Here is a 21,429-nt window from a genome sequence, read left to right as displayed (position 1 = left end):
GTTTGCCTTAATTCAGTGAATTGCTGTCTGCTGGAGTCCAGCAGTGGGTATGTTTTGCTTTTGTTTGCCTGTCATCATTTTGTTTGTCTATCAGTGTGAATACCCACAGCAGGGGACTGAGAAGCTGTGGTGACAGCCTGCTGCAGCTGCCAGAACTAAGCCTGCCATGAAACCAGGAATCAGAGCCCTGATTTTGGTCTGAGAAACATCACTTTAGAACTCCAACCTGTACATAACTTACTTCCTTCACTTTTAGTGGCTTTCCATTTGCATAGCAGAAAAGGGTTTGTTTGGGGAGTTTTCTCCAAACAACAGAAAAATTTGCTTTGTTTCATGGTAAAATTATTTGATATGTTTTTGCATTCATAATGCAAAACTTTGGAAATAACCAAAAAGTTCACTGCTCATTACATTAACTAAAATCCCTGTTCACCTCCACACTAATGCGGGCTGATGGTAAATTGCTAGAAAGGAGAATGGATGATAATGAGACCTAAGAAATACTAGATTGTGATTGTAACAGCTGGTGTATTTGACACGAGCTCTTGAGCTATGTTATTAAGTAGAATTCAAGCAGCTGAGAGGGAGTTGTTTGTTTCTTCTGAGGATTTGGCTTTCAACTAGCTCCTGCAGTTTCACTTCATTCTGGTTCTACAGAACAGTTGGAGAGACCATGTCTATCAGAATAGTAATGTGAGTGCTTTCCTTTTGAGCAGCAGCAGCAGCTTTAGATAGACCCTAAAGAAGAATTCTTTGCATGTAGGTTGATATACTGTACAGAAGAAATTACATGCTATTAACAGTCTGTCCAGAATCACCAGGCACCTGCAAAGAAGCCGTTTCCAAGATATTTCTCTCTTTTATTTATCTCAGTTTCCAGTTCTGTCACTTTGCAGCACAAAATGCAGTTGCAATAATAAAGAAGAGTAAAAAGATGGTAAAAACATGCTGCCTGAAGAGGTGGTGGAGTTGCTCAGCAGATTTAATAGAAAATGTACAACATATGGTTACAATATACAGCAAATATACTATTCATATCTAAATTACAATCTTTATGTATAATACTACAGTGAAGAGTTTTACTTCTTTGTGCAAATGAAAGGAACATAAAAATATCTCAGTGCTGACAGTGGGAATAGATCAGCATTAATTTATACTGCTTAAATTCTGAGCTATGTAAAATATTTGGGAAGTATATTCTGTCTGTGGATGTGGTATAAGTTCAATTAGGTGGTAAGTAATAGATGTTATTGAATCATTGTACTGATTTTTTTACCAAAAGAAGTACATCTAAAAACATTATTTTACTCTGGGTGTGGAGTAACTCTTCATCTAAATATTTCACAATATATAGCCAGTGTATGTGAGATTCCATTTTGTGCTTTGTCTCCGTAGAATGAATCTGAGGTTATTTTTCATTAAGTTGGGAGTTAAGTAGGTGATAACATCCTTCTCTTACTAGCTTAGAGAAGATAAAAGCATGAACCACCCAGTAGAAGATTACCACGTTTTTGATTCTGTTGGCAGCTAGGAAGACATGCCATCAGAGTCCCAACGCTGACTTTAGCAAGGAATTTTTCTAGTTCCATATCCATATTTTCTAGATATCCATATCTAGTTCCATTTTCTCTTTTCATAAATTTAAATTACTTCTAGTAAAAAAATTATCTAGGCAATAATTAATTCTGAGTATTTTAAATACAGTTTGGGAAATTTCTTATCCAATTAGCTCTTTAAAGGATCAGAATAGAAATTCATTACAAAACACCACTTTGTGCCACCACCAATTCTGCTGCTTGAAGCTAACTGAAGATCTTTGAGAAAACCGAATGCCTGAAATCAGAAACAGACAGACATCATTGCTGCTCTTGCATGCCTTTCCTATCTCCAGCAACAGGTAGAGATAATGGCATCCTTGCTGCAGGAGAAAGAGATACTCTTTCAAACGCCTCCTTTGCACTTGCACAAGTCTCCTTTGATCTTGCTCAGCAGATCGAACATGAAACAGACACAAACGAGGTTTATTTGCTTTAAGTTAGCACCAACTCTTGGGATCAATTTATGGTGAGTGCTAATTTTCCTGTGGATTTTTTTTTGGCAGGATCAATTGTTTGTTGTTTTCAGGCAAGAGAAATCTGAAAGATTTGTAAGGTGAGTAGGGAGCTTTGTCCCACACCTTTCAAAAACTGCAGGAAGAGCCACACAATGGCTTTGTTTGCCATTTGTTTGTAAAAGTGCAACAGTTGAAAAATGTTGTGGTTGATAAATGAGTACAGTTCCAGTATCAGCTGTGCCAAAAGCTTGCCTCTGCCATACTCAGACTGTATTTCTACCCTATGTCCAAAAGATTGAGAAGGAACTTGGAAAAGATGTGCACGTGAAAAATCCTGTGCCACTTCCAGCATGATAGATGCCAATGGGAATTTGTGGCTTTGGCAGGTGATTGCCCCTAAGCAGAGCTTTAGCTTTTTGTTTTCCTCCAATCAGTAAATGTGAGGGCTTGATTTGCCCAAGGCACAGAATTGGGCAAACTGCAAACTTTTCTTAAGCCAAAAACTGAGAAGAGGGTGAACATGAAGATTTGAAAGCTGAAAAGGAGGAGTGGTATGTAGTGACAGCATCTCATACAGATCTTGCTTGGTTTTCTCAAGAAAAAACAATTTAGGATGTAGTTAAACAGCCGATACAGTAGCTCGCTAGTTACATTGCAAGTCTTTTGTCAACACGTATACAAGCTTTGTATTCCCATAGGTGTTAGCTGGTCAGCCATCTGACTGTTTAATTTCCTAGTAAAGCAAAAGATACAAGAGAGATCAGGAGGTGGTAAAATATTCCGAAGAATTTGGATTTTGTTTGATGTGTTTAGCTCTGATAGTCTTTACTCAACACCTTTAATTGCTTATATTAACCCACCCAACCCTGATGAACTCCTCCAAATAGTAGCTAATTAAAACAGTACTGTATGAGGGGACTTGTCATTCAGCTACATGAAGGTTCAAAAGCTTGTTTTAACATCCAAGTCTTATGTAAACTGACATAACTCTAAAGCAAACAAGGAAGATCACTCCAGCAGCAGTGTTACTGGAGTAGAGTCAACCTTCAATTAAGAGAGCTGTCTTCTTTCCGGCATAAAGGGCCAATTCTGTTGTTTCTGTTTCAAATGCATTGAACTACCAAAAATCCTCTCTAACTAGTTCATCTGAAGAACTAGATGTGTCTGGTTTGTTTCTTCAGTCTTCAGGCAATCATCTGCTTTTGCAGGCTAAGCAAAATAACCATACTGGTTGTTTTTGGAAGCTGGTTCTGTCCTGTTACTGCTTTAAAGTTGTGTTGTCCCTTGGAGGACAAGTTGTTGTTTCCTTCAAACTAACAGCTGCAGAACAAAGTCAGCAGCTTACAATGCTGTGTCTTGAAGGATGCTATTTTCCCCAACTTGTTCTTAAAAACACTATTCATAGTATACAGACAATTTCAATCGTCTTCCTTTTATCATGTAAAACTAGTGAATAACTGAAACCTTCTCGTCAGCATTTGCTTCTTGCAGGGTATCTCTTACAAACATTGTTCAGTCTGTGCTCAGCCTTTTCTTTCCAGAGTTGCTTTTTTTTCTGTTTATATTCTAGAGGGAAGAATAAGTAATCTTCCTGATTCCAGGCAAGATTTACAACTGCTGTAATGCTTTGGGCCGTCATTGCCACACTGCTGCAGGAAACTACAGTGGTGGTTCTCAGCATGCTTGAGCAGAATTAGTTCAATGTTAAATGCCATCAGCTTTTCTGATTTGCTTGAAGGGACTGTCTTAATGTTAATATGGTTATTAACTGACCCAAGGTTGAAAGTAAAGATTTACTGAGATAACGAGAAGGACTTACTCAGCCATTTATTTTTTTCTTGATAGACTATGACAGTTGGTAATGGAATTAATGAGTGAGTGAGCTAAGATGCCCTTTTTCTAAATCATATTTTGAGGACTTTTTTTCCTATCTAGTTCCATCTTGAAATTACAGTTAAAATACTCTAATGTTTTAACTTACATGCTATAAAATATAGAAATAATTTAGAAATAGAAAGGCCTTCTCTTTAGAAGTAGCTATGTGAAGTGTTCAGTTAAAGAACAAAATAAATATTACAGCCACATAATGAGTTTTGTTTAAAATGGACAGAGTTTTACATGGTTGTCATGCCTTTGCTTTTATTCCTCTTGCTTCAAGTGAGGGCATGGAAAGCAATGCACACATGCTAATATGCATTCTTGAAGTCTTTGTGCATACTTCCAACCATTGTTTCCTTCAAATATGTGCTGCATTCAAAAATAATGTTAATCTTTAGCAAGTACAACTTATGGCTGTTTGATTGCAGGAATAGCTTTGAGGTTTAGCTCCAAAAAAGTAAAAAACTTTTATCTGTAGGAAATTCAGAGAAGCAATTGAATTGCTCATAAATTTGATGTGCTGGCAACTCTGCTGCTCAGTCAGAGGACTTGTTTCTGAGTCTTTAAGAATTGGAAATTCTTCTATTTTAGTCTCTTTTGTTTTATGGCTTGTCCAGTAAGAGAAATAGTCTTACAGTAAACAGAAAGGAATTGAATTAGTCTGCCTGATGATTTAACTTACAACATAAAAGCAGCTTCTTAAATCACAGTTCTTCTCTCTTGAAGCCTCCTGTTTGGCTTACATAAAAAGAACTGCAAGAGTTCACATCTCGTGTATTTAATTTGAAGAAAATATACAAGCCCTTTATTCGGGCTCATTTTGATCCTGTCCATTATTCATCAGACAATTCAATGACTATTGTCCATCAGAGAAATCTCAGTAATGAAAAAGAAAGCACTGAGTTCGGAAACCATCATCTTTTTGTCCTGCTGCATAGAGGAAGATTTTTCTTGTTACATTACTTATGTAAAAAGCCATCTAGACGGTGTGTCAGAGGGGTTTCAGGGAAAGGAACTTGCAGAGTACACTAAATTCTAACCTATTCCTCCCCTTGAAAAATTACAACTTAAGAATGCATCAATGCAACTGCTGATGTTACCAAACTCACCTGTCATGGGGTCAGGCTCAGCTGTTCACACTGTTGCAAATCCAAGCTGCACTTGCCTATATGGCACCTTCTCGATCCTGTTGTTTGTAATAGAGTTTACCAAAACAAGTTTTTTTGTAATTTGAGAATCCACTGAAACCTGTGGGCTGAAACAGCTAAAACCGTTGATTTCTGTCCCATATATTTATACAAGTGAGACAGAAGTAGTCTGAAGCTGCTGTTGGTCGAGTTTTGTGATCCAAAGGCTTGTTCATAAATGACTCATGGTATAGATCTAACAGAGGGACTGTTGGCACTGTCTTTGTACTTGAGATCATTCTACTTTTTTCCAGTATCTGTGGTCACAAAATCTGGAAATTCCTGTGTTGACTTCAATTATAGTATAAGGATTAAAAGAAGCACTTTACTGTTTAAACATGGGACAGCAATAGTATGCAATACTAACTTCTAGTGAATACTCATTATATTTTCTATATGTTTAAAGAGTATAAGAGACACTCTAAAACAGTAATGTTTAATTTATTCTCCTTGTGCCCATGGACAACATCAAAGTAATGGGCACAGGAATGTGGAATTGCCTGTACATGAAGAGGTGCATAGGGTCTCTGGCAAAGAACATTAGAGTAATACAAATTAACTCCTTAGGCTTTTTGTGGTTAATAAAGACCCTGTAAAGCCTGGAACTCTGTAATTCTGTGCCTAAAATTATGCCTTGTTTTTAAAACTTGAGTATTCAAACTCGGCAGTTTGGATTATCATCATACTTTGTTCCTTGTGCTAATTCTTTCATAGCCTGTATTACATATAGTTCACTAGTTATTAGTTGTCCTTATTGTTGCTATTATTACAAGTGTACTGCTTGCTTCATTCTAAATCAAACCACTAATAACAAGGCAAGACTCTTTGATAAATCCCTTGTTGCAATGTCTACTGATGCAGCCTGGACAATAGTCACCTAGGCCTATACTATGATACTGCCCTGTCCATGTCCTAATGCCAAAATATACATATAATATTTATACAAAACATTAAGCAGAAACTGAAACCCAAGAAGTTCCCTTTGAACATCAGGAAAACATGTTTTTGCTGTAGGGATGACTGTGCACTGCAGTGATTTGCAGTGATTGCCCAGAGAGACTGGAGATTCCTTGTCCTTGGAGATATTCAGAAGCTATCTATACGCATTCCTGTTCTGCGCAACAGGCAAGTGGCGCTGCTTGAGCAGCGCAGTTGGGTCAGATGACTTTCAGAGCTCCCTCCACACAGGTCTCTTCCAACCTCAACCATCCCTCTGTGAACTTTCACTCGCAGCTTCATGAAAACACAGCCCTTTGCTATCTGGACCACTTTGCATGAAAACAGCAGAGAGAAGGAAAGCTTTTCTTCCTTACTGCTGCTGCACTACCACTGCAGACTCAGCACAATTGCTGTAGAGCAATGGGAGTGACTCCAGAGAGAACAAACCCTGAGCTGGCTGGAGAACTGCTGCTCTCCGCTACCTCATCTGAGGACACATCAGTGTAAATTTTAACCATTTTAGGACCAGCCTCTAAATGATGCAATACAAGTACCTGACTTAATCAGACATCATCACAAGTATTTTAAGACTAAATAAGGTGCTTGAGGCAGACCATCTTTTTGAGGGCAAACAGCAAAAAGGAGTAATTACTTTTTTCCATTTGCTCAGTGGGCTGCTCAGGTTCACTAGTGGTTGGTTCAAAGGGAGAAGGCAGAATATGGGAGACCCTGAGAATATGGGCCCATTTGTCTAAGGACCTTTTTGATTGGAACTAGTGAGTGTAATTTCATTAAGCAGTTGTTCTGGTGTTGGAGTAAAGTATTAAAGTAAATAAATGAAGTTAGGAAAAACATGAATGGAAGAACAAATAAAGTAGGCACCTTGGTATCCTGTTCACATTGTTATACTTGTATATTTGATTACCACCATTTAAAACTCATGCCATTAATGCCTGGAAGAAACTTGGAAGTGTCACATAACATTGGCTGAAACAAACAGCTCCCCATTTGCTGCTGAGTTACCATTAAAAAGAAAATAGAATTCCCTTTATGTACACAGCGATTTTAGCATTTTCTGTGCCTGCCACCATGGTCTAGGAGTGTAGTTTAGAGTGAAGGCATCACTCTAAATCACTTAATGGTATTGGAATTAAAATATACAGTCAAATTTACAAGCCTAGGAATGAATCTTCTGAAAGCACTTTATGCTGCATTGAGGATGTAATTATTGATTCCCCATGCAGTTTATTAGGCTCCTCTACCCCACCCCCTGCTTTCACACAGATGGTGTTACAAATCACCTCTCAATGGTCACCTGCCTGAAAGGAAAGTTTCATATGCAAAGTGCTGTTCTTTGTTTAGTCATGATAGCTTGCAAGATATAAAATGAGGCAGCTATTTAAATTTGTTGTTACAGCACTTGAGCTGGGTACACAAGATTAAATAAAAAGAAAATTAGGAAGCAGATGCTTGTGGCTTAACAAAAGAATTGAGCTAAAAGATACTCTTCGTTACTGCTGGATATGAGTAATTTTACTAAGGCAGCTGTTTCCTTAATCAGGAAAAACAACCAACCTCTTAAGATGAAATCCAGATGTTTTCTGTATCACTTCACGATATAATGAGTTCCCATTTTATATGCCATATTTTTAATTTCAGTTGCATTCACTTACATCCAATATATTTTCAAATACATGTATCATCTTCCTGAACTGTAGAAGACCTGACTACTAAATAATGTGACAAATTCTGTACTCTTGACATCCTTGCCTGGTGTTAGTCTACAAGTTGCTTCTAGGGCTGGCAATGCCTCTCAGCAGCATCCAAGCATATGATATTGAACTTCCACAGATTGGAGAGGGCTTATTTTAGTGGGGACAGAGGGACCTTGGGAAGAAGGTTTTAGTGCTAGTGTCTGTTCATACTTTAGTTGTACAGTTGTATGATGTCTCTTACGGTACCTGTTGTTCAAAGCAAGACATACCATAGTGTTAATTCATATGGAGTGGGTTAAGATCCTGTTCTTCATTTGTGGATATTGTGTAAAAACAGAGATCTAAAACTTCCACAAGCTCTTAGGTATAGGCTCAGTCCTCCATCACAGCTGCTGACACTTTTAATGCCCGTTAGCTTGCTGTCTGTCCTTGCTTGAAACTAATGCTTTATTTGACTGGAGACCTGCAGTTCCAAGCTCTCTGTTGCTAATAGGATACAAAGTTGGCATCCCAAATCTTTGACACTGACTTGCTGACACTGAGCTGCTTCATTATTTATGTACTTGGGGTTGTGTGGTATTTCAGAGTCTTAAGATTTGAGCACAATTTTTGCAGATGTGAGTCTTGTTACCTGTATTTTGGGCCTGGGTAGCCAGGTGCCAGTGCTCAGTTACTCCGTACATGTGCAGTGAATCCAACTCCTTGCTCTTTGTGCATGCTGCTTATCGTACCTCTTGAAAAATTAAATCTGCCCTGAGTCTGGGGTGAGGAATTCTCAAAGGCTTTTGTAAGTAACAAATTCCTTTTGTTATTACAGGCAATCGTTGCAGTTTGTTTTCTGCATTCATCACTGCCTTTTCTTGAATTATTGCAGCAGGGATATTATTAAATGGGTGGCTCATAAACTCCCCAGTGCTAGTGGGTTGTAGCTAAGCTTCTAATTGTTCAAGTATTCATAAGCTTTAGAAAAAACTTATTCTTTTGACATTAGTAGATAAATGAGCAGTTGCTTTTTCTCCTGTGGTCTAAAAGTTCTTCCTCTTAAATAGTTCTTGGAGTTTGTCTTTGTAAGCAATCCTAAATACACATGAATAATAGAAAGGAAAATAACCAAATATAACAGGAACAAAGTCTTCCTTTATTATTTTTAAAATCTGTAGTTATTTAGCAATTGCTGTCTCTGTTTTAAAGTTTGAAAATGCAAGTAAGATATGGAAAATTTACAGTACATTGCTATTTCTTTGGTTTATGCCTTGCACTCTTTTTTGACAGTCTGTACCATTTAATTCTGGCCTTTCTAAAATAAGATTTTCAAACACAGTGTATCTTCTTAGAAATTTCTTTAGTTAAAAAATAGCTGAAGTAATTACATGCGTTAGCTACTTCTGATAACTTGAGGGGGTTTGTGCTTTTCGCTGTATGCATTTGAATGAAATCTGGAAATCTCTCACTAATCCAGTTACTTCCATTCTATTAAGTTCTCTACAATCTTTTCCACAGAGGGGATACTCTTCATGGTACTATGTGACTTCTTTGGTACAGCTGTCAGCTAGGAAAGAAAATTAATTTTCTTGCTGCCAGTGAAAGCACTACCAAAAAAAAAAAAAAAAAAAAAAGCTAATTGAATAAAAGAAGGGATTTTTTTTATTTTTTTTCTCTTTCCTTCTTTTTTTTTTTTTTTTTTTTTTTTTTTTTTTTTTTTTTTTTTTTTTTTTTTTTTAATCTAATATATGCAATAAGCAGGTTTTTTTATGTGAACTTTCTTTTATGAGCTGGTGACCAGCATACTGGATTATTCTGGAAAAGGCAGTACAAATCTAAAAGCTTACTCATACTTGTTACTTCCTCAAGTTGTGAAAAAGACATACGTTATTCTCGCAGGTTGCAGGTGAGTAGTTGCTCACAGATACCACAAGCTGCCTGAATCTCTGCAGTAAGTCATTTGCATATTCCTACAATCACTGTTTTCAAAAGCTGGGAGAAGAGTGGTACAGATGGGCAAAGGTGCTTTGGGTTTGACATTACGGCTGCAAACTGGAAAGCCTTCCCAAAACTCGGAGTGGTGAGGTGTGATGCTGACTGGTGTCAGTGTCTGCCATTGGGCTGGTCAGCTCTGACTGATCTTTCACTACTGTAGGTGTAGCCTCCAGTGAAGCCACTCGTTTTGAATGCACTATCCCCCTCTTCTGTATCCTGGTAGGAAAACTTGAGACTGGGTGGAGTCCTGGGCTGGAGGTGGGCTCCTGTTGGTGTGGCATTTCACATGCTCAAGTCCAGCAGGACCAGGGCTGGCCCAGAGCTGGGAAATTGGTCCTGAACACAGACTATTTCCTGGGGAAAATGGTCAAAACTCTTGACACTTGTGGGCCTAGATGTACAAAAATACTTCTACAGCTGTGAAAGTCCTCTTTGAACGCCATTTGGCTTCTTCTGTTGGCACTGATGATCACACTGATGTGACTCATTACATTGCTTGTTTCCAGAAATGTTATTAATTGTCTCCTCTCCTTTTAGCATAGAATATTCATAAAGGATTTGAACTCAGCTGGAAGTGAGGACTGAATAAAATAAAACTCACAGCCACCTGCTAGTGTAAAGGTGATGGTAATTGTAAAAGCACTACTTGCTGATGAATTAATGCCAGCATCTGGGTAATTTATCCAGCTGTCATAAACACTGAAAATGTGTAATAGGAAATGGTTTCAAATAATATGGCAGTTAGGTGTGGTATTGCTCAGTATTGGAGATAGTGGCAGAATTCAGCTTACACTGTTTCAAGTATTCTGTTATGTCTGGTGGAGTACCTCAACTTTTGTAGCATTTCTAGTCTTTCATTGTAAAAAATAAAACAAATGTAAATACAACATAAATCCTGGATTGTCTTTCAGTAAAGAAAGTATTGGAACAAGTTGTTCTGAGAGAGTTCTTTTTTGTTAGCAGATCACTTTGAACCCAAATCAACATTTGTTATGCTGAGAGGATTTCTATTCAGTGTTCTGAAGAGAAGGAAAGCAGCCTGTCCCTGTTCATTTTTCTGCTCTTGTTTTCTGCTTTTGCACTGAAATATTCATTCCTTACCCTACTGGGAAAGGCAGTCAGGTACAGGAAAGAAAGCAATAAATCTTACTTAGTGACTTGTCAGTTTTTATCTGTAAATATAAAAACAAAAATGAGAAATGCTTAATTTGATAGAATTAAAGATTTTGAGAAAATGTCTTTGTCAATTGAAAAAAAGATTAAAATATAGTATAGTATTCCTTCCTTTGGTGTTAAATGTTACCTTCTGTTGCCTTTATATGGAAGACTTCTTAAGGCAGAATTCTGGCTGTTCTTTAATTTATGATGCTGTACCTTGTTATACCTTTTTTAAAATTAGATGTGCCACATACGCAATTCTAAGATATTTGTTTCCTGTGCTTTCTTTTCTTCCTGATTAGCAATAGCAATTAAAACTACAATGAGGTAATCTGACATTTCCAAAAGGATTTGTCATTCCAGCCAGAGGAAACATTTTTGTTTATCCAGAGGAGATAACATTCTTGCACTATAATGAAAGCCAGTGCTTACCAGATGACAGGTCTGGTCTTTGCCCTGTGGTTGCATCTTTGCAGGCAGAGCCTTGTTTCCCTGTGGGAACACTCTTTTCCCTAATAAGATTTGTTAATGGACGGAAGAGTCTGCAAGATCTGATTGATTGTGGCACTGGGTGTTCCAACATGAGCATTGCAGTTCTGGATGTATGGTCTCTTAGTTAGTTTTTTCGCTCTTATGAAGACCAAAAATACTTATATGTATTTAAGAGATATTTAAGGCTATCAATGAGTGAGAAAAGAATGTCTTATTCCCTGGGTTAGTGTGTGTGTTGCCTAAGGAATGAACAGAGTGAGAAAGGAAAAATGAACGTGTGCAACAGTGAGGTAGATTTCTTGTTTGCCGACATGCTTACTCAAATGTTGTTCAAAAAACTGCTGGCTTGGAATAATGGTGGTGGTCTGCTGTGACTTTTGTGTTTGTAAGGAACTCAAAGGACAAGGAAGGCGCTTCTTTATTAACCCTGAGCTTATTTTAACAATTCACAGCCTACTAATATAAACAGACATTGAAATAAAAAGTACAGTAACTCTGTCTTCTGTATAATCTATTGTATGATTATAGTAAGTATCTAATTTGCTTTAGTGCCAGTTTTGAGTAGGACTACAGAATGTGAAGGAATCTCTACTTATTTCTTGTGGCTGGTGTCAATTATCATCTTCTTTTCTGAACCACAGTGCTTCACTTAGAATAATTTTCTTTGTTGTAGAATGATGTTTAGCTGTGTATAATATCAATGCAAATTTTATTTGCTTCATTGCTCTTTAAAGGTAATCATTGCTGTGAATCCTCAATTTAAAAGAAGGGAATGATGGCAGTGTGGCTTACTCTGTGCACCAGCTGGTAAGGGCACTGCTGATATGCCAGGTGAATAACTCCACAGTCCCTCTTCTTTAAAAAGTATGTTGTCTACAGATGATAGAGCATTGGAGAAAGTGATGGAGACCTCAGGAGTGCTTTGTAGACTTTTATATTTCTAGGTAAATATTTAAACTAAGCATGGAGTGAAGGGTGGGTTCAGCTATGGGACTGTGACAGCTTCTCCCAGGTCTGACCCAGTTGGAGAACTTCATGTAAGTAATCTTTCATTACTGCTGGATGAGCATTCATGAGGAAAAGCCAGGAAAGGTCCTTGAGGCTCTAAAGATAACCACTGGGATGGGAAATTTTGCTTTAGATGTTTTCCTTTATTATATATAATGTCTCTCATTTTTGTGCTCTGTCATTTCTGCCTTTGTTTTGTGCTTCTTGGTAATGGCTGTCATAGTTTGTGCTTACCAAACTATCACTTTACTGGGTGGTAGTGGGGGCTTAGCAAAAGTTGAAATTTGATTCAGAAGTTAGAGATAATAAGTAGAAATTCTTATTGTTTATTTACTTTTATTACCCAAGAAAATATCTTACCCAGCACAATACTTATTTCTTGTCCAATACTGTAAGTTTCTGCAGAAGAATACAGTGAACATTGTAGATGATGTGCAATAATTGTAGCACCTGCTTTTCCTATTATTAACTGTTAAAATCGCAAATTGAGAAATAAAGTGGTTCCTTTATTTATCTTCACCCTTTTACCCTCACTGAAAGAGTATAATTTTACTGCATGAGGCTACAATTTATTGTGCTCAGTCATTCAGTCTTGTTGTAGTCTTGTCATTATTGCCTATGCTGTTCTACTTCATAGATGGTGATTTACCAGTCAGTTGTTGCCATGTTAAATTAGACCTAGAGATAAAATTAGACCATGTCCATTTTTGGTTTTTATTTTTAACTTTGGAAGGGGAAGGAAAATCACCAGCATGCATTAGTAATAGTCTGTTGAAATTCTCATGTAAACAAGAAGGTGCGTCTTCAGCTTCTGAAACAAGCAATTGTTTCAGAATGGTTTAAAAATATTCTTAAATTCTTTTTTCTTAATTGCCTACTATGAAAATTGTTTAGTGCATTGGAAGAGGTGCATTTTGGACAAGAAAGAAGTTAGACTTCCTGGCTTCACTGTGTATTCTAATGTTGGTGTTCAGGATGCTAGTTTTGCAAGACTGAATTACCTTTTCCTTCTATATCCATATGTGGAACAATACTTACTGCATTGTATCTCATGTTTATTTTTTGATAGCCGTTGTTTGTGACATTTCCATTAAGTAGGCAATTTTTATTTTGAGAGAATTTGTTGTTTATTTATAAAATAAACCGAATAGAATTTTAAAAATACGTTAGAGTTGGTAGAAATATTTGAAAGTAAAGCATTATTGCTACATCAAATTAGAGATGCTAAAATCTCACTTTTTTGTCCAGAAACACTTATTATACATTACAATCACATGCTATCTTTTTAATCATGAAGGCTTGATGCAGACTGCAGGATGCAGCAGGTACTGAGCTTTGCTGCCTCTGCTGTGATTGTGTGTGTTTTGAAGGGGAGATCTCCTTACATAAATATCTTAAAAGAATACGTATGGCACCTTTAACAACATTCCATAAGATACCTATCTACCTAGCCCCTTTAAGTATGGCTAAAGGTAGGGGGTTTATGCTGTGCAGCAGATGCTTCTACAGAATCTCAGGGTCCTGGTGTGCCATGGCTTTAGGAGGATGATTGTAGCCCCTCTCCTGTCAGTACTTCAATGTTTCAGGGCAGAGAGGCTGATGAGTTGGTCATACCATATGCTGTGAAAGGCTGAGGGAGGCCTCTCTTGTAGTAAAAGAACAAAGAATAGGTTTGGCTTCAGCAGACCAAGGTGAAAAATGTGGCTGTAATACAAGGGAAAGATTGTGTGCTCTGGGTGGGTTACTGTCCCTTGCTCCTCCCAAGGTAATCTGCTAAGAAGTGATTATGTTCTGCACCAACTCTTCCTGAGTGTACACCAAGTCTTTCACCCTTGGGAAGACTGAATTATGTGCTGGATAAAGATCGCAAATCTATAACTAATTCTCATCAGAATCCACATAATTGGTGAATGGGGAAGTCAGAAATATCATAGATTATGAAGGGATTTCCCAGCAAATTGTTTTCTGTGCTGCTTTGCTTCGAATTTCTCCCAGCACTTGAGTGCAATCCACTCAAGAAAGTTTTCTGACTCCAGAGATAATTTGACTTGAAATTACTTAACCTCCCTCAAAATATCTTTTACTGTAATTCTAAATCTTGGACTGTTGCCACAGAAATCTTGAGATCTGTATCATATGGAGAGACCGTGGGGATGGGTTAGTCTGGAGCTTCTTTATGGTAACATGATTGTCCCAGACTTTTATATTCACTCCTGATAACATATTTTTCAATAATAAAAAAATTCTTCCAGTGTGGCTTTTAGAAAGTGGTATTTTACGAATTGTATTTTATTTTTGTGGAAGGAAATTTCTTCATTACCTTGTTTTGCCCAGCAAATGTCTTTATATATTCACATAAACATATATGCATGGCTGCACCACAAGATGCATTAGATGTCCAAACTGATTTCTAATATATAAATAAATATAAATCCATCATAAATATGTCTGAGGAGGAAAAATGAATTGAAAGGAACCATTATTAGAAAGAGAGAACAATGAAGGTGACTTTGCTATTTTGACTACTACACCTGGGATAATCCTTTCAGTGTTGCGCAAGATCCCAGTGTAATTCCAAGCAAATAGGCCTTGAACATCCACATATTGAAATCACTAAATAGGTTTCTATATTTAAGTTGGAACAATATTGCTTCTAATTAAAAACTGTCTTAGTAGAGCACTCAGTGCACAAACAGTAAGGTTAATGTAACCTGAGCTGAGCTGGCAGTTGAAGGAAAGCAAAATCCTCTTTGTTCCAGCTTTTTAGCTATTTACCTGGACATAAAGGTTCCTCTTGTTAAATTTTCTGTCATTCTTGTGGGCATATGGTAAGCATTTGGGGTCTTTCTGCTTAATGTTTTTGAAATGAAGGCTGAAACTTTTTAGATGCTGCTTTGTTCCTTTGATGTCACTCCAAAGGAGCAGAGGTGCTTCATTGTGCTGAGATGGATTGTACCATATGCTCAATTATGATATTAGCTAAATTAATTTAGTTGGAGTAACAATACATTTTCCAACACTTGGTTTCTTCTTAACTTTCAGGTTTTCCGAAAAAAGGCAGTGGAGCTTGGAGAGAAATTGCTACCTGCTTTCAACACTCCCACTGGGATACCTTGGGCATTGCTTAATATCAAGAGGTAAAACAACTGCTTTTTGGCGACTAGAACACATTAAAAAAAAGGTTGAATCCATCTTTGCCACAATACTATTACAATTGCTGCAGAGTTTTTGTCCTTGTGGTTCTACAGTTTAAATTGGGAAATTTTAGTGGATATATTTGCACACAGAAGAATACATACAGAAATATATTTATTTGTTACAGAACAGTGTGTTTTTGTCAGTTAGTATGTTGCTCATCACTCTTCCTGAAGTCCTTTTAGTGTTGTTTTAGGTAAGTTAAGAGCATCAGGACATGTGCTACTCTGAAAGTTTTCTAGCCACTTTGTACTCTTATTTTTACTGGTTGTCAAATGTGGTATAAGCATGTCCTTCATATCAAGAAACAAGAGGAATACCTACTACAAGAGACTCACAATTTTCTACTCTTTCTCAGGGAGTGGTTTTCTCTCGGGGAGGGGTTCCTCACCCGAGATTTAGGTAATTTAAAGTCCTTGGCCCTCTAAAAGCCCCAAGTCGTGTCGGTATAAAAAAGCAGAGTCTTCAAGGTCTGTTTTCAGGTTTCTCGTGTTGTTTATTATTTGGTATCTCAAAATTTTCTCTGCTCCCAGCCGAGGTCTGGACAGCAGCTGGAACAGGAGGCGACTGCCCCCCGATGGGATGTCCCCTTACATTTATACAGATAATTACGTACTAGTTATTTACTATTTTGTACCAATGCCCAGTGTCCACACTAAAAGTGTCATTTCTACTTTGATCCAATCCACTCTAACTACCATCGCCACCCCAAAAGATGGAGGACGAGGAAGAAGAAGTACATGAGGTACCACCCAAATTCCACCATCTTGCCCCCATTTACCTCTATTCTATAAACTCCAAAACTATTGAATTTTTTATCTTCTACTGTACCAAACTACTGTTTTCACATCCCGGTGGTTTGTAATTCCTCTCTCTGTGTCAGAAGCCTCACCCATGGACTAAAATCAAACCTGCTTTTTTCCTGGGCTCTGTGCCAAGGTCTCCGAGCCCCCTGAACCAGCTCCACACCCCCCTGAACCAGGGCTCGAATTCCCTTCCTCGGGTCCCAGGCCATCCAAGGGGATCTCCTGGACTCCAACAGTTTTCTTTTGGGCAGTCATGGTTTGAAGGCAGCTCTGTGTTCACTGTAGGAGATCCTGGCTTTCCTGAAGTCATTCTTGCCTCCAGTATCTGGCTCCAGACATTTCAATAATTCCTTGGTCCAACTCAGGGCTGCTACCTATGATACTGTTCCGGTAAAGGAAATGGTTTCTTTGCACTGCTTGGCAAAGAATACTGAAAATTACACCTGTGGAGTGTATTTGTGTATTCGTAAGGACACATCAGCTTTCTTCATACTGATAATAAACCCCAGCATCACTTACCACAAGAAAGTGAATTAAAAAGAATTTCACATGTGTGTGTGTTGATGATGTGGTTTTTTGAGTGGCTGCCTCCTTGACAGCATCTTCCACTGTTCCCTGCTTGCTCTGTATTTATCTTTCCCTCATAATGGGGTGGACATTGATGTGTTGCTTGATTGTCTGTGTTTGCTTCTGGCTTCCCAATAAACTGCTCAGGGCCAGTCCTGCAGAATCCTCTGGCACGTCAGTGCAGACAGGCTTATCTTCCATCTTCCTTTCAAAAAGCAGTGAGGTAGAAAGCCTAAAAAAGCACATCTATGTGTGGGAGCAGGAGGGAATTAGTGACTCCTGAACTTTCTCATCATTGAAGGGGCTGGTTAGCTGCTGCCTGGTGATGATCCTTGGACTTTGGCTGGTTACTTACATGCATACTAATAATTTTTCACAAGAGGCTTTAATAAGGTCTGCACGAGTTCAGTAGTACAGCAGTTTGAGGTGTGTTGGTTATTTGTTTTTAAGGTGTTAGAGAAACTTCTGAATACAAAACCTAACATATGTTTGTAATTGCAACACAACAATACCTTGCTCTACCATAGTATATTTAAGCATGCTTAAAATATTCAGGCTAAAAATAGGTCTTTTTTATAGCCCTTATCTAAATCCCTCCATAACTGTTAATATATCAATGTTCTTTTTGCGTATAGTTCAAATTATGTGGCAGATGTGAGGCACTACAGCTACAAACAGTGCAAGGTGGTAATGCAAAAGGGATTAGTTTTTTACCTGGCACAAAAGTGAAAGAGGACTTCTGCCGAGATAATTTCCTTTGTTGTGGCAGAAAAATTGACATGAAATGCTGGGTTCTTGGTTATTCATTCTGAATCCTTGCACATCTGCCTAGCTTTGACCTTCAGTAGATGACTCTTCCATAATACTGTGAGTAAACAAATATGCTGTCATCCAGGCTTAGGAAATGCTAAGCCACTGAAGCCTGCATACATTTTGGATCTAATATGCCTCATTTCTGATTAGTATTTTATTTGATTTGATTTTGATTTATGCTTCAAATTGGAAAACACTCACAATAGATTATGGGTATCAGTGGTTTTTTTTACATTATTATTTCTGGATTAAGAGATGAGCTGGATATTTGTTTAACTTTGCAAATGTTCTTCAGAAAATAGTTTTCTCTGCTCGTCCTGAATCATTGTAGCCAGGCTTGCTGTCTCCTTGCATGCCTCTGTTTGTGAACATATATGTATGTGCTTTTGTCTCCTTGCATACCAAAGACATCCACCTGAAGTATTATGCTTTATCTTTTCTGTTGTTTCAGTTCATCCTGCCTCTTTCCTCACCACTTAGTGATCATGGGACACTTACTGTCTTGTTTGTGGAACTCTTATTATCAAATATGATGAAAAGTTCATTGTACTATTCTTCAGCTGAAAGCACTTGCCAGTTCATGAGTATGTTTGCTTGTAAAACTTCCTTTGGTCTCTAAAGTACAATTTAAGTAATTGGATCAGTGGTTTTTAGGGGGATTTCCTTTTCTTTCTTTCTAAAGTTTCAGTTGCACTTCCATATTTCTGATGTTGCTTTGTATTTTCAGTTCATCTTCAGCATCTGTTTTTCACTTCTGCCTGTGCTGCGAAATTTGAAGCTGCTTCTATGGCTCACTTGCTTATTTAAAGAGTGTGAAATAGCACTTGTGGACTCTTCTGCTTAAAGCAGGGGTAGAAAGGGCTGTTGAGAGAGAAGTGTATAAAGCAATGGTGGATTGACAGACAGGTTTAAGTCATATGTTTGGGGATAAGAAGCACAAATTGGCAAAGCCACTTTTATTCCTTTATTTGCTTGCTTATTTATTTTCCTTCCTCACACAAATCCTTTGTTTAGATATTTCCTCTTCAGTACTTCTAAAATGCCATCTGTAACAGTTTCTTAAAATACCACTAGTTCATGATCCTTTCTTTCTTCTTCCTTGTAAGCTGTGACAATCTGGCTTCTCCATGCTAAAATTGTCATTTCTCTTTCTCTCTATAAACTTTAAGTAGTTTATGACTGATCAATCAGATTGCTTGTGTATTTCTGTAATTTACCTCTCAGATTTATAGAAATAAAAAAATCTAAAACTATAACTCGTTTAGTGAGTTAAGTAATCTTAACAAATACCCAGACTTGCATCAAGTTTGCAGGATCGAGTAATCTTTTTAACATATCTATTTTTTTACCCCTGTAACTATTAAAGGGGAAGCTGTATGGAGCTTGTGTTTATGGGATGAGGCCCAGCTGTCAAATACAGGAAAGAACCCAGATTGTTGTTATTCTGTTCAATCAATCAGGAATAAACATCTGAGTATAAATGTCTGTGGGGTTCTTTTTTCTCTTTCAGATGGAAATTTTATCTTTGTGTCACTTTCCCCCCCTTTGAAAGCAGACCTGTATCTGATTTTTAGTCACTATTTCCAGTAAGACCACAATTCTACTTGCCAGTAATCAACCCAGAAGAATTCCTATATGAAAGAATGTATTTTCCATTAAATGTTTGCTCTCTATACATTGACCAGTTGAGTAGTTTTAAAGTTATTTATTGTGCCTTGTATGCTGTGATGTAGCAGTACTGTTAGGCATTAAGGTGCCTGCCTTTTTATGAAGAATGAGTGTAGCATATAACCTTTAAGTGCATCTGAAACTTTGAAGAATAGTTATGCCTTGCCTTAATGAAAAAGTTTCAACTAGAGTAAATAATATTTTTATTTCTAGAAACATAACAAACTGGAAATGGTTTTTTTTTTTTTTTTGGATGTCCAGCCTGTTCATAAGTGTTGCTGTAACTAAGAGGGATACTGTACCTGTTTCTCTGGCTCACTGACAAACCTAAATTTCTGGCATTAGGGACCGTGGGAAGTGTTGGATCGAAGGATAAGCTGTGAGGTGTAGTTGGAGTGGGTCAGAGTGGGAAAGCCTAACAGAAGGTAAAAAAGAGGAGTTTGAAATACTTTTGATTAATTTGTATTGAAATCCAATCTCAGGGAGTGGTACGATTTACTTGACGTAATTGTAGAGTGTTTACTGTGTTTGGTGTCAGTTCAGGATTCCTTGCCTTTTACAGTTTAATATTGATTGTACATAAATAGTGGATCTTAGTTGTATTCAATAGAACATACTTAATGAAGTGAAATAGCAGGGGCCTTGCTAAATTTTGCACAAAGTAGTTATTTCTAGGTAGCTGAGGATGGAAGTGACAAAGCTGCAATATTTATGTCACTGGGATGTTGTCAGCATAATTTTGAAGCAAGGTCCTCTTTTGACTTTTGAAATCACTATTATTTTTTTTAATTGCTACATTTTGTGAAGCATAGTACGGTTGAATGAAATCTCCCATAGTTTTCTGTTTGGGTTTGCTGTTGTTATTGTTTTTATTTAGAATAACTTTTTGCCACCAGCTAAGATTTCTGTTCTGTGACAGTAGTGCTAAATAGGATGGTTCTCCCCATTGTCTCAGCTTGCCCAACAAAATGTGGCTGCTTTGGAGAGGGGTTTTATGCTAGAATGCTACAGTGTTTGGAAGCATGACACCCACACAGGTGTTTTCTTATGGGACACTCTGATATTTCAGACTGCTGATGGCAGTGTTTTAGGTTGCAGGCATTTAAAGGAGTTTCTTTCTCAGCACTTTCCACATAGGTGGAGATGTGGCCAATAAACCAACCAGCTTGGAGGTATGAAATGTTGGTTTTTAGACAACAGAATTTGCTTGAAAATATTTCAAAGTTTCAAAGTAATCCCCAATTTCAAAGCATGATTGATGTCTTATGGTATCTTCAAAATGTCTTATGTATGTGGTACTTCATTAGAAAAACTCCAGTATTCTTAAAGAAAGAATTCAGCATATAAGAGAATGGTTCTTTTTGAGTTGTGTGACATCTCCAAAATATCATAATCAATGCATTTAAGAGTACATACCTTTATAGTTTGTAAGGGGTTTTAATGCATTGAGAAAGTTTGAGAATATAACAAAGAGATCCAAACATGTAAATTCAGTAAACCTTTTTGGCAGCTTGAGTCTCCCACTTACATTGTCAGAAATGCCTGAAATATGATTGATGCATTATTTTGCAAAATTTTTGTATGATGCTATATTCTTTAACAGAATTAGCAGTTCATGCTTTTACTTGTCCAAGTGACACAAGAAACACTTTCTTGCAGAGATTTAACGAGGACAGATAATTTAATTTTTCTGGTTTGCACTGTTAACTCCTGTGTATTAAAAAATAAACTAAGAAACAAAACCAAAATACAATGTGCAGAATATGCAGGTATTTGCACAGTTAAATAAAGGTTATTCTTCAAATTTGACTGTATTTGGCAAAAATAACAAAGGGAGTTTCAAGATAAAAAGCTTGCACAGTTTGTTATTATAGGATCATGCAGAAGCTGTGTTTAGATGAAATCTTTAATCATATCCCTTCTGTCTAATTTTGGCATAATTTTAGAGGAAGACATCAAAATTACCTAAGAAA

At 37.4% G+C, this 21,429-nt stretch overlaps 1 protein-coding gene across 1 annotated transcript in view; it reads left to right on the top strand.

Annotated features, from left to right (window-relative positions):
* MAN1A1 (mannosidase alpha class 1A member 1) overlaps window positions 1-21,429 on the top strand; it is a 138,641-nt gene that overhangs the window by 63,529 nt on the left and 53,683 nt on the right. The window contains exon 5 of the mRNA XM_066315303.1: window positions 15,450-15,544. Coding sequence (XP_066171400.1) covers window positions 15,450-15,544 — 95 coding nt within the window. The remainder of the gene's footprint in view (window positions 1-15,449; window positions 15,545-21,429) is intronic.

The sequence above is a fragment of the Sylvia atricapilla genome, chromosome 3 (assembly GCF_009819655.1).
Source record: "Sylvia atricapilla isolate bSylAtr1 chromosome 3, bSylAtr1.pri, whole genome shotgun sequence".
Lineage (NCBI taxonomy): Eukaryota > Metazoa > Chordata > Aves > Passeriformes > Sylviidae > Sylvia > Sylvia atricapilla.
The sequence above is the reverse complement of the archived record's forward strand: the minus strand, read 5'-3'. Positions and strand labels throughout refer to the sequence as shown.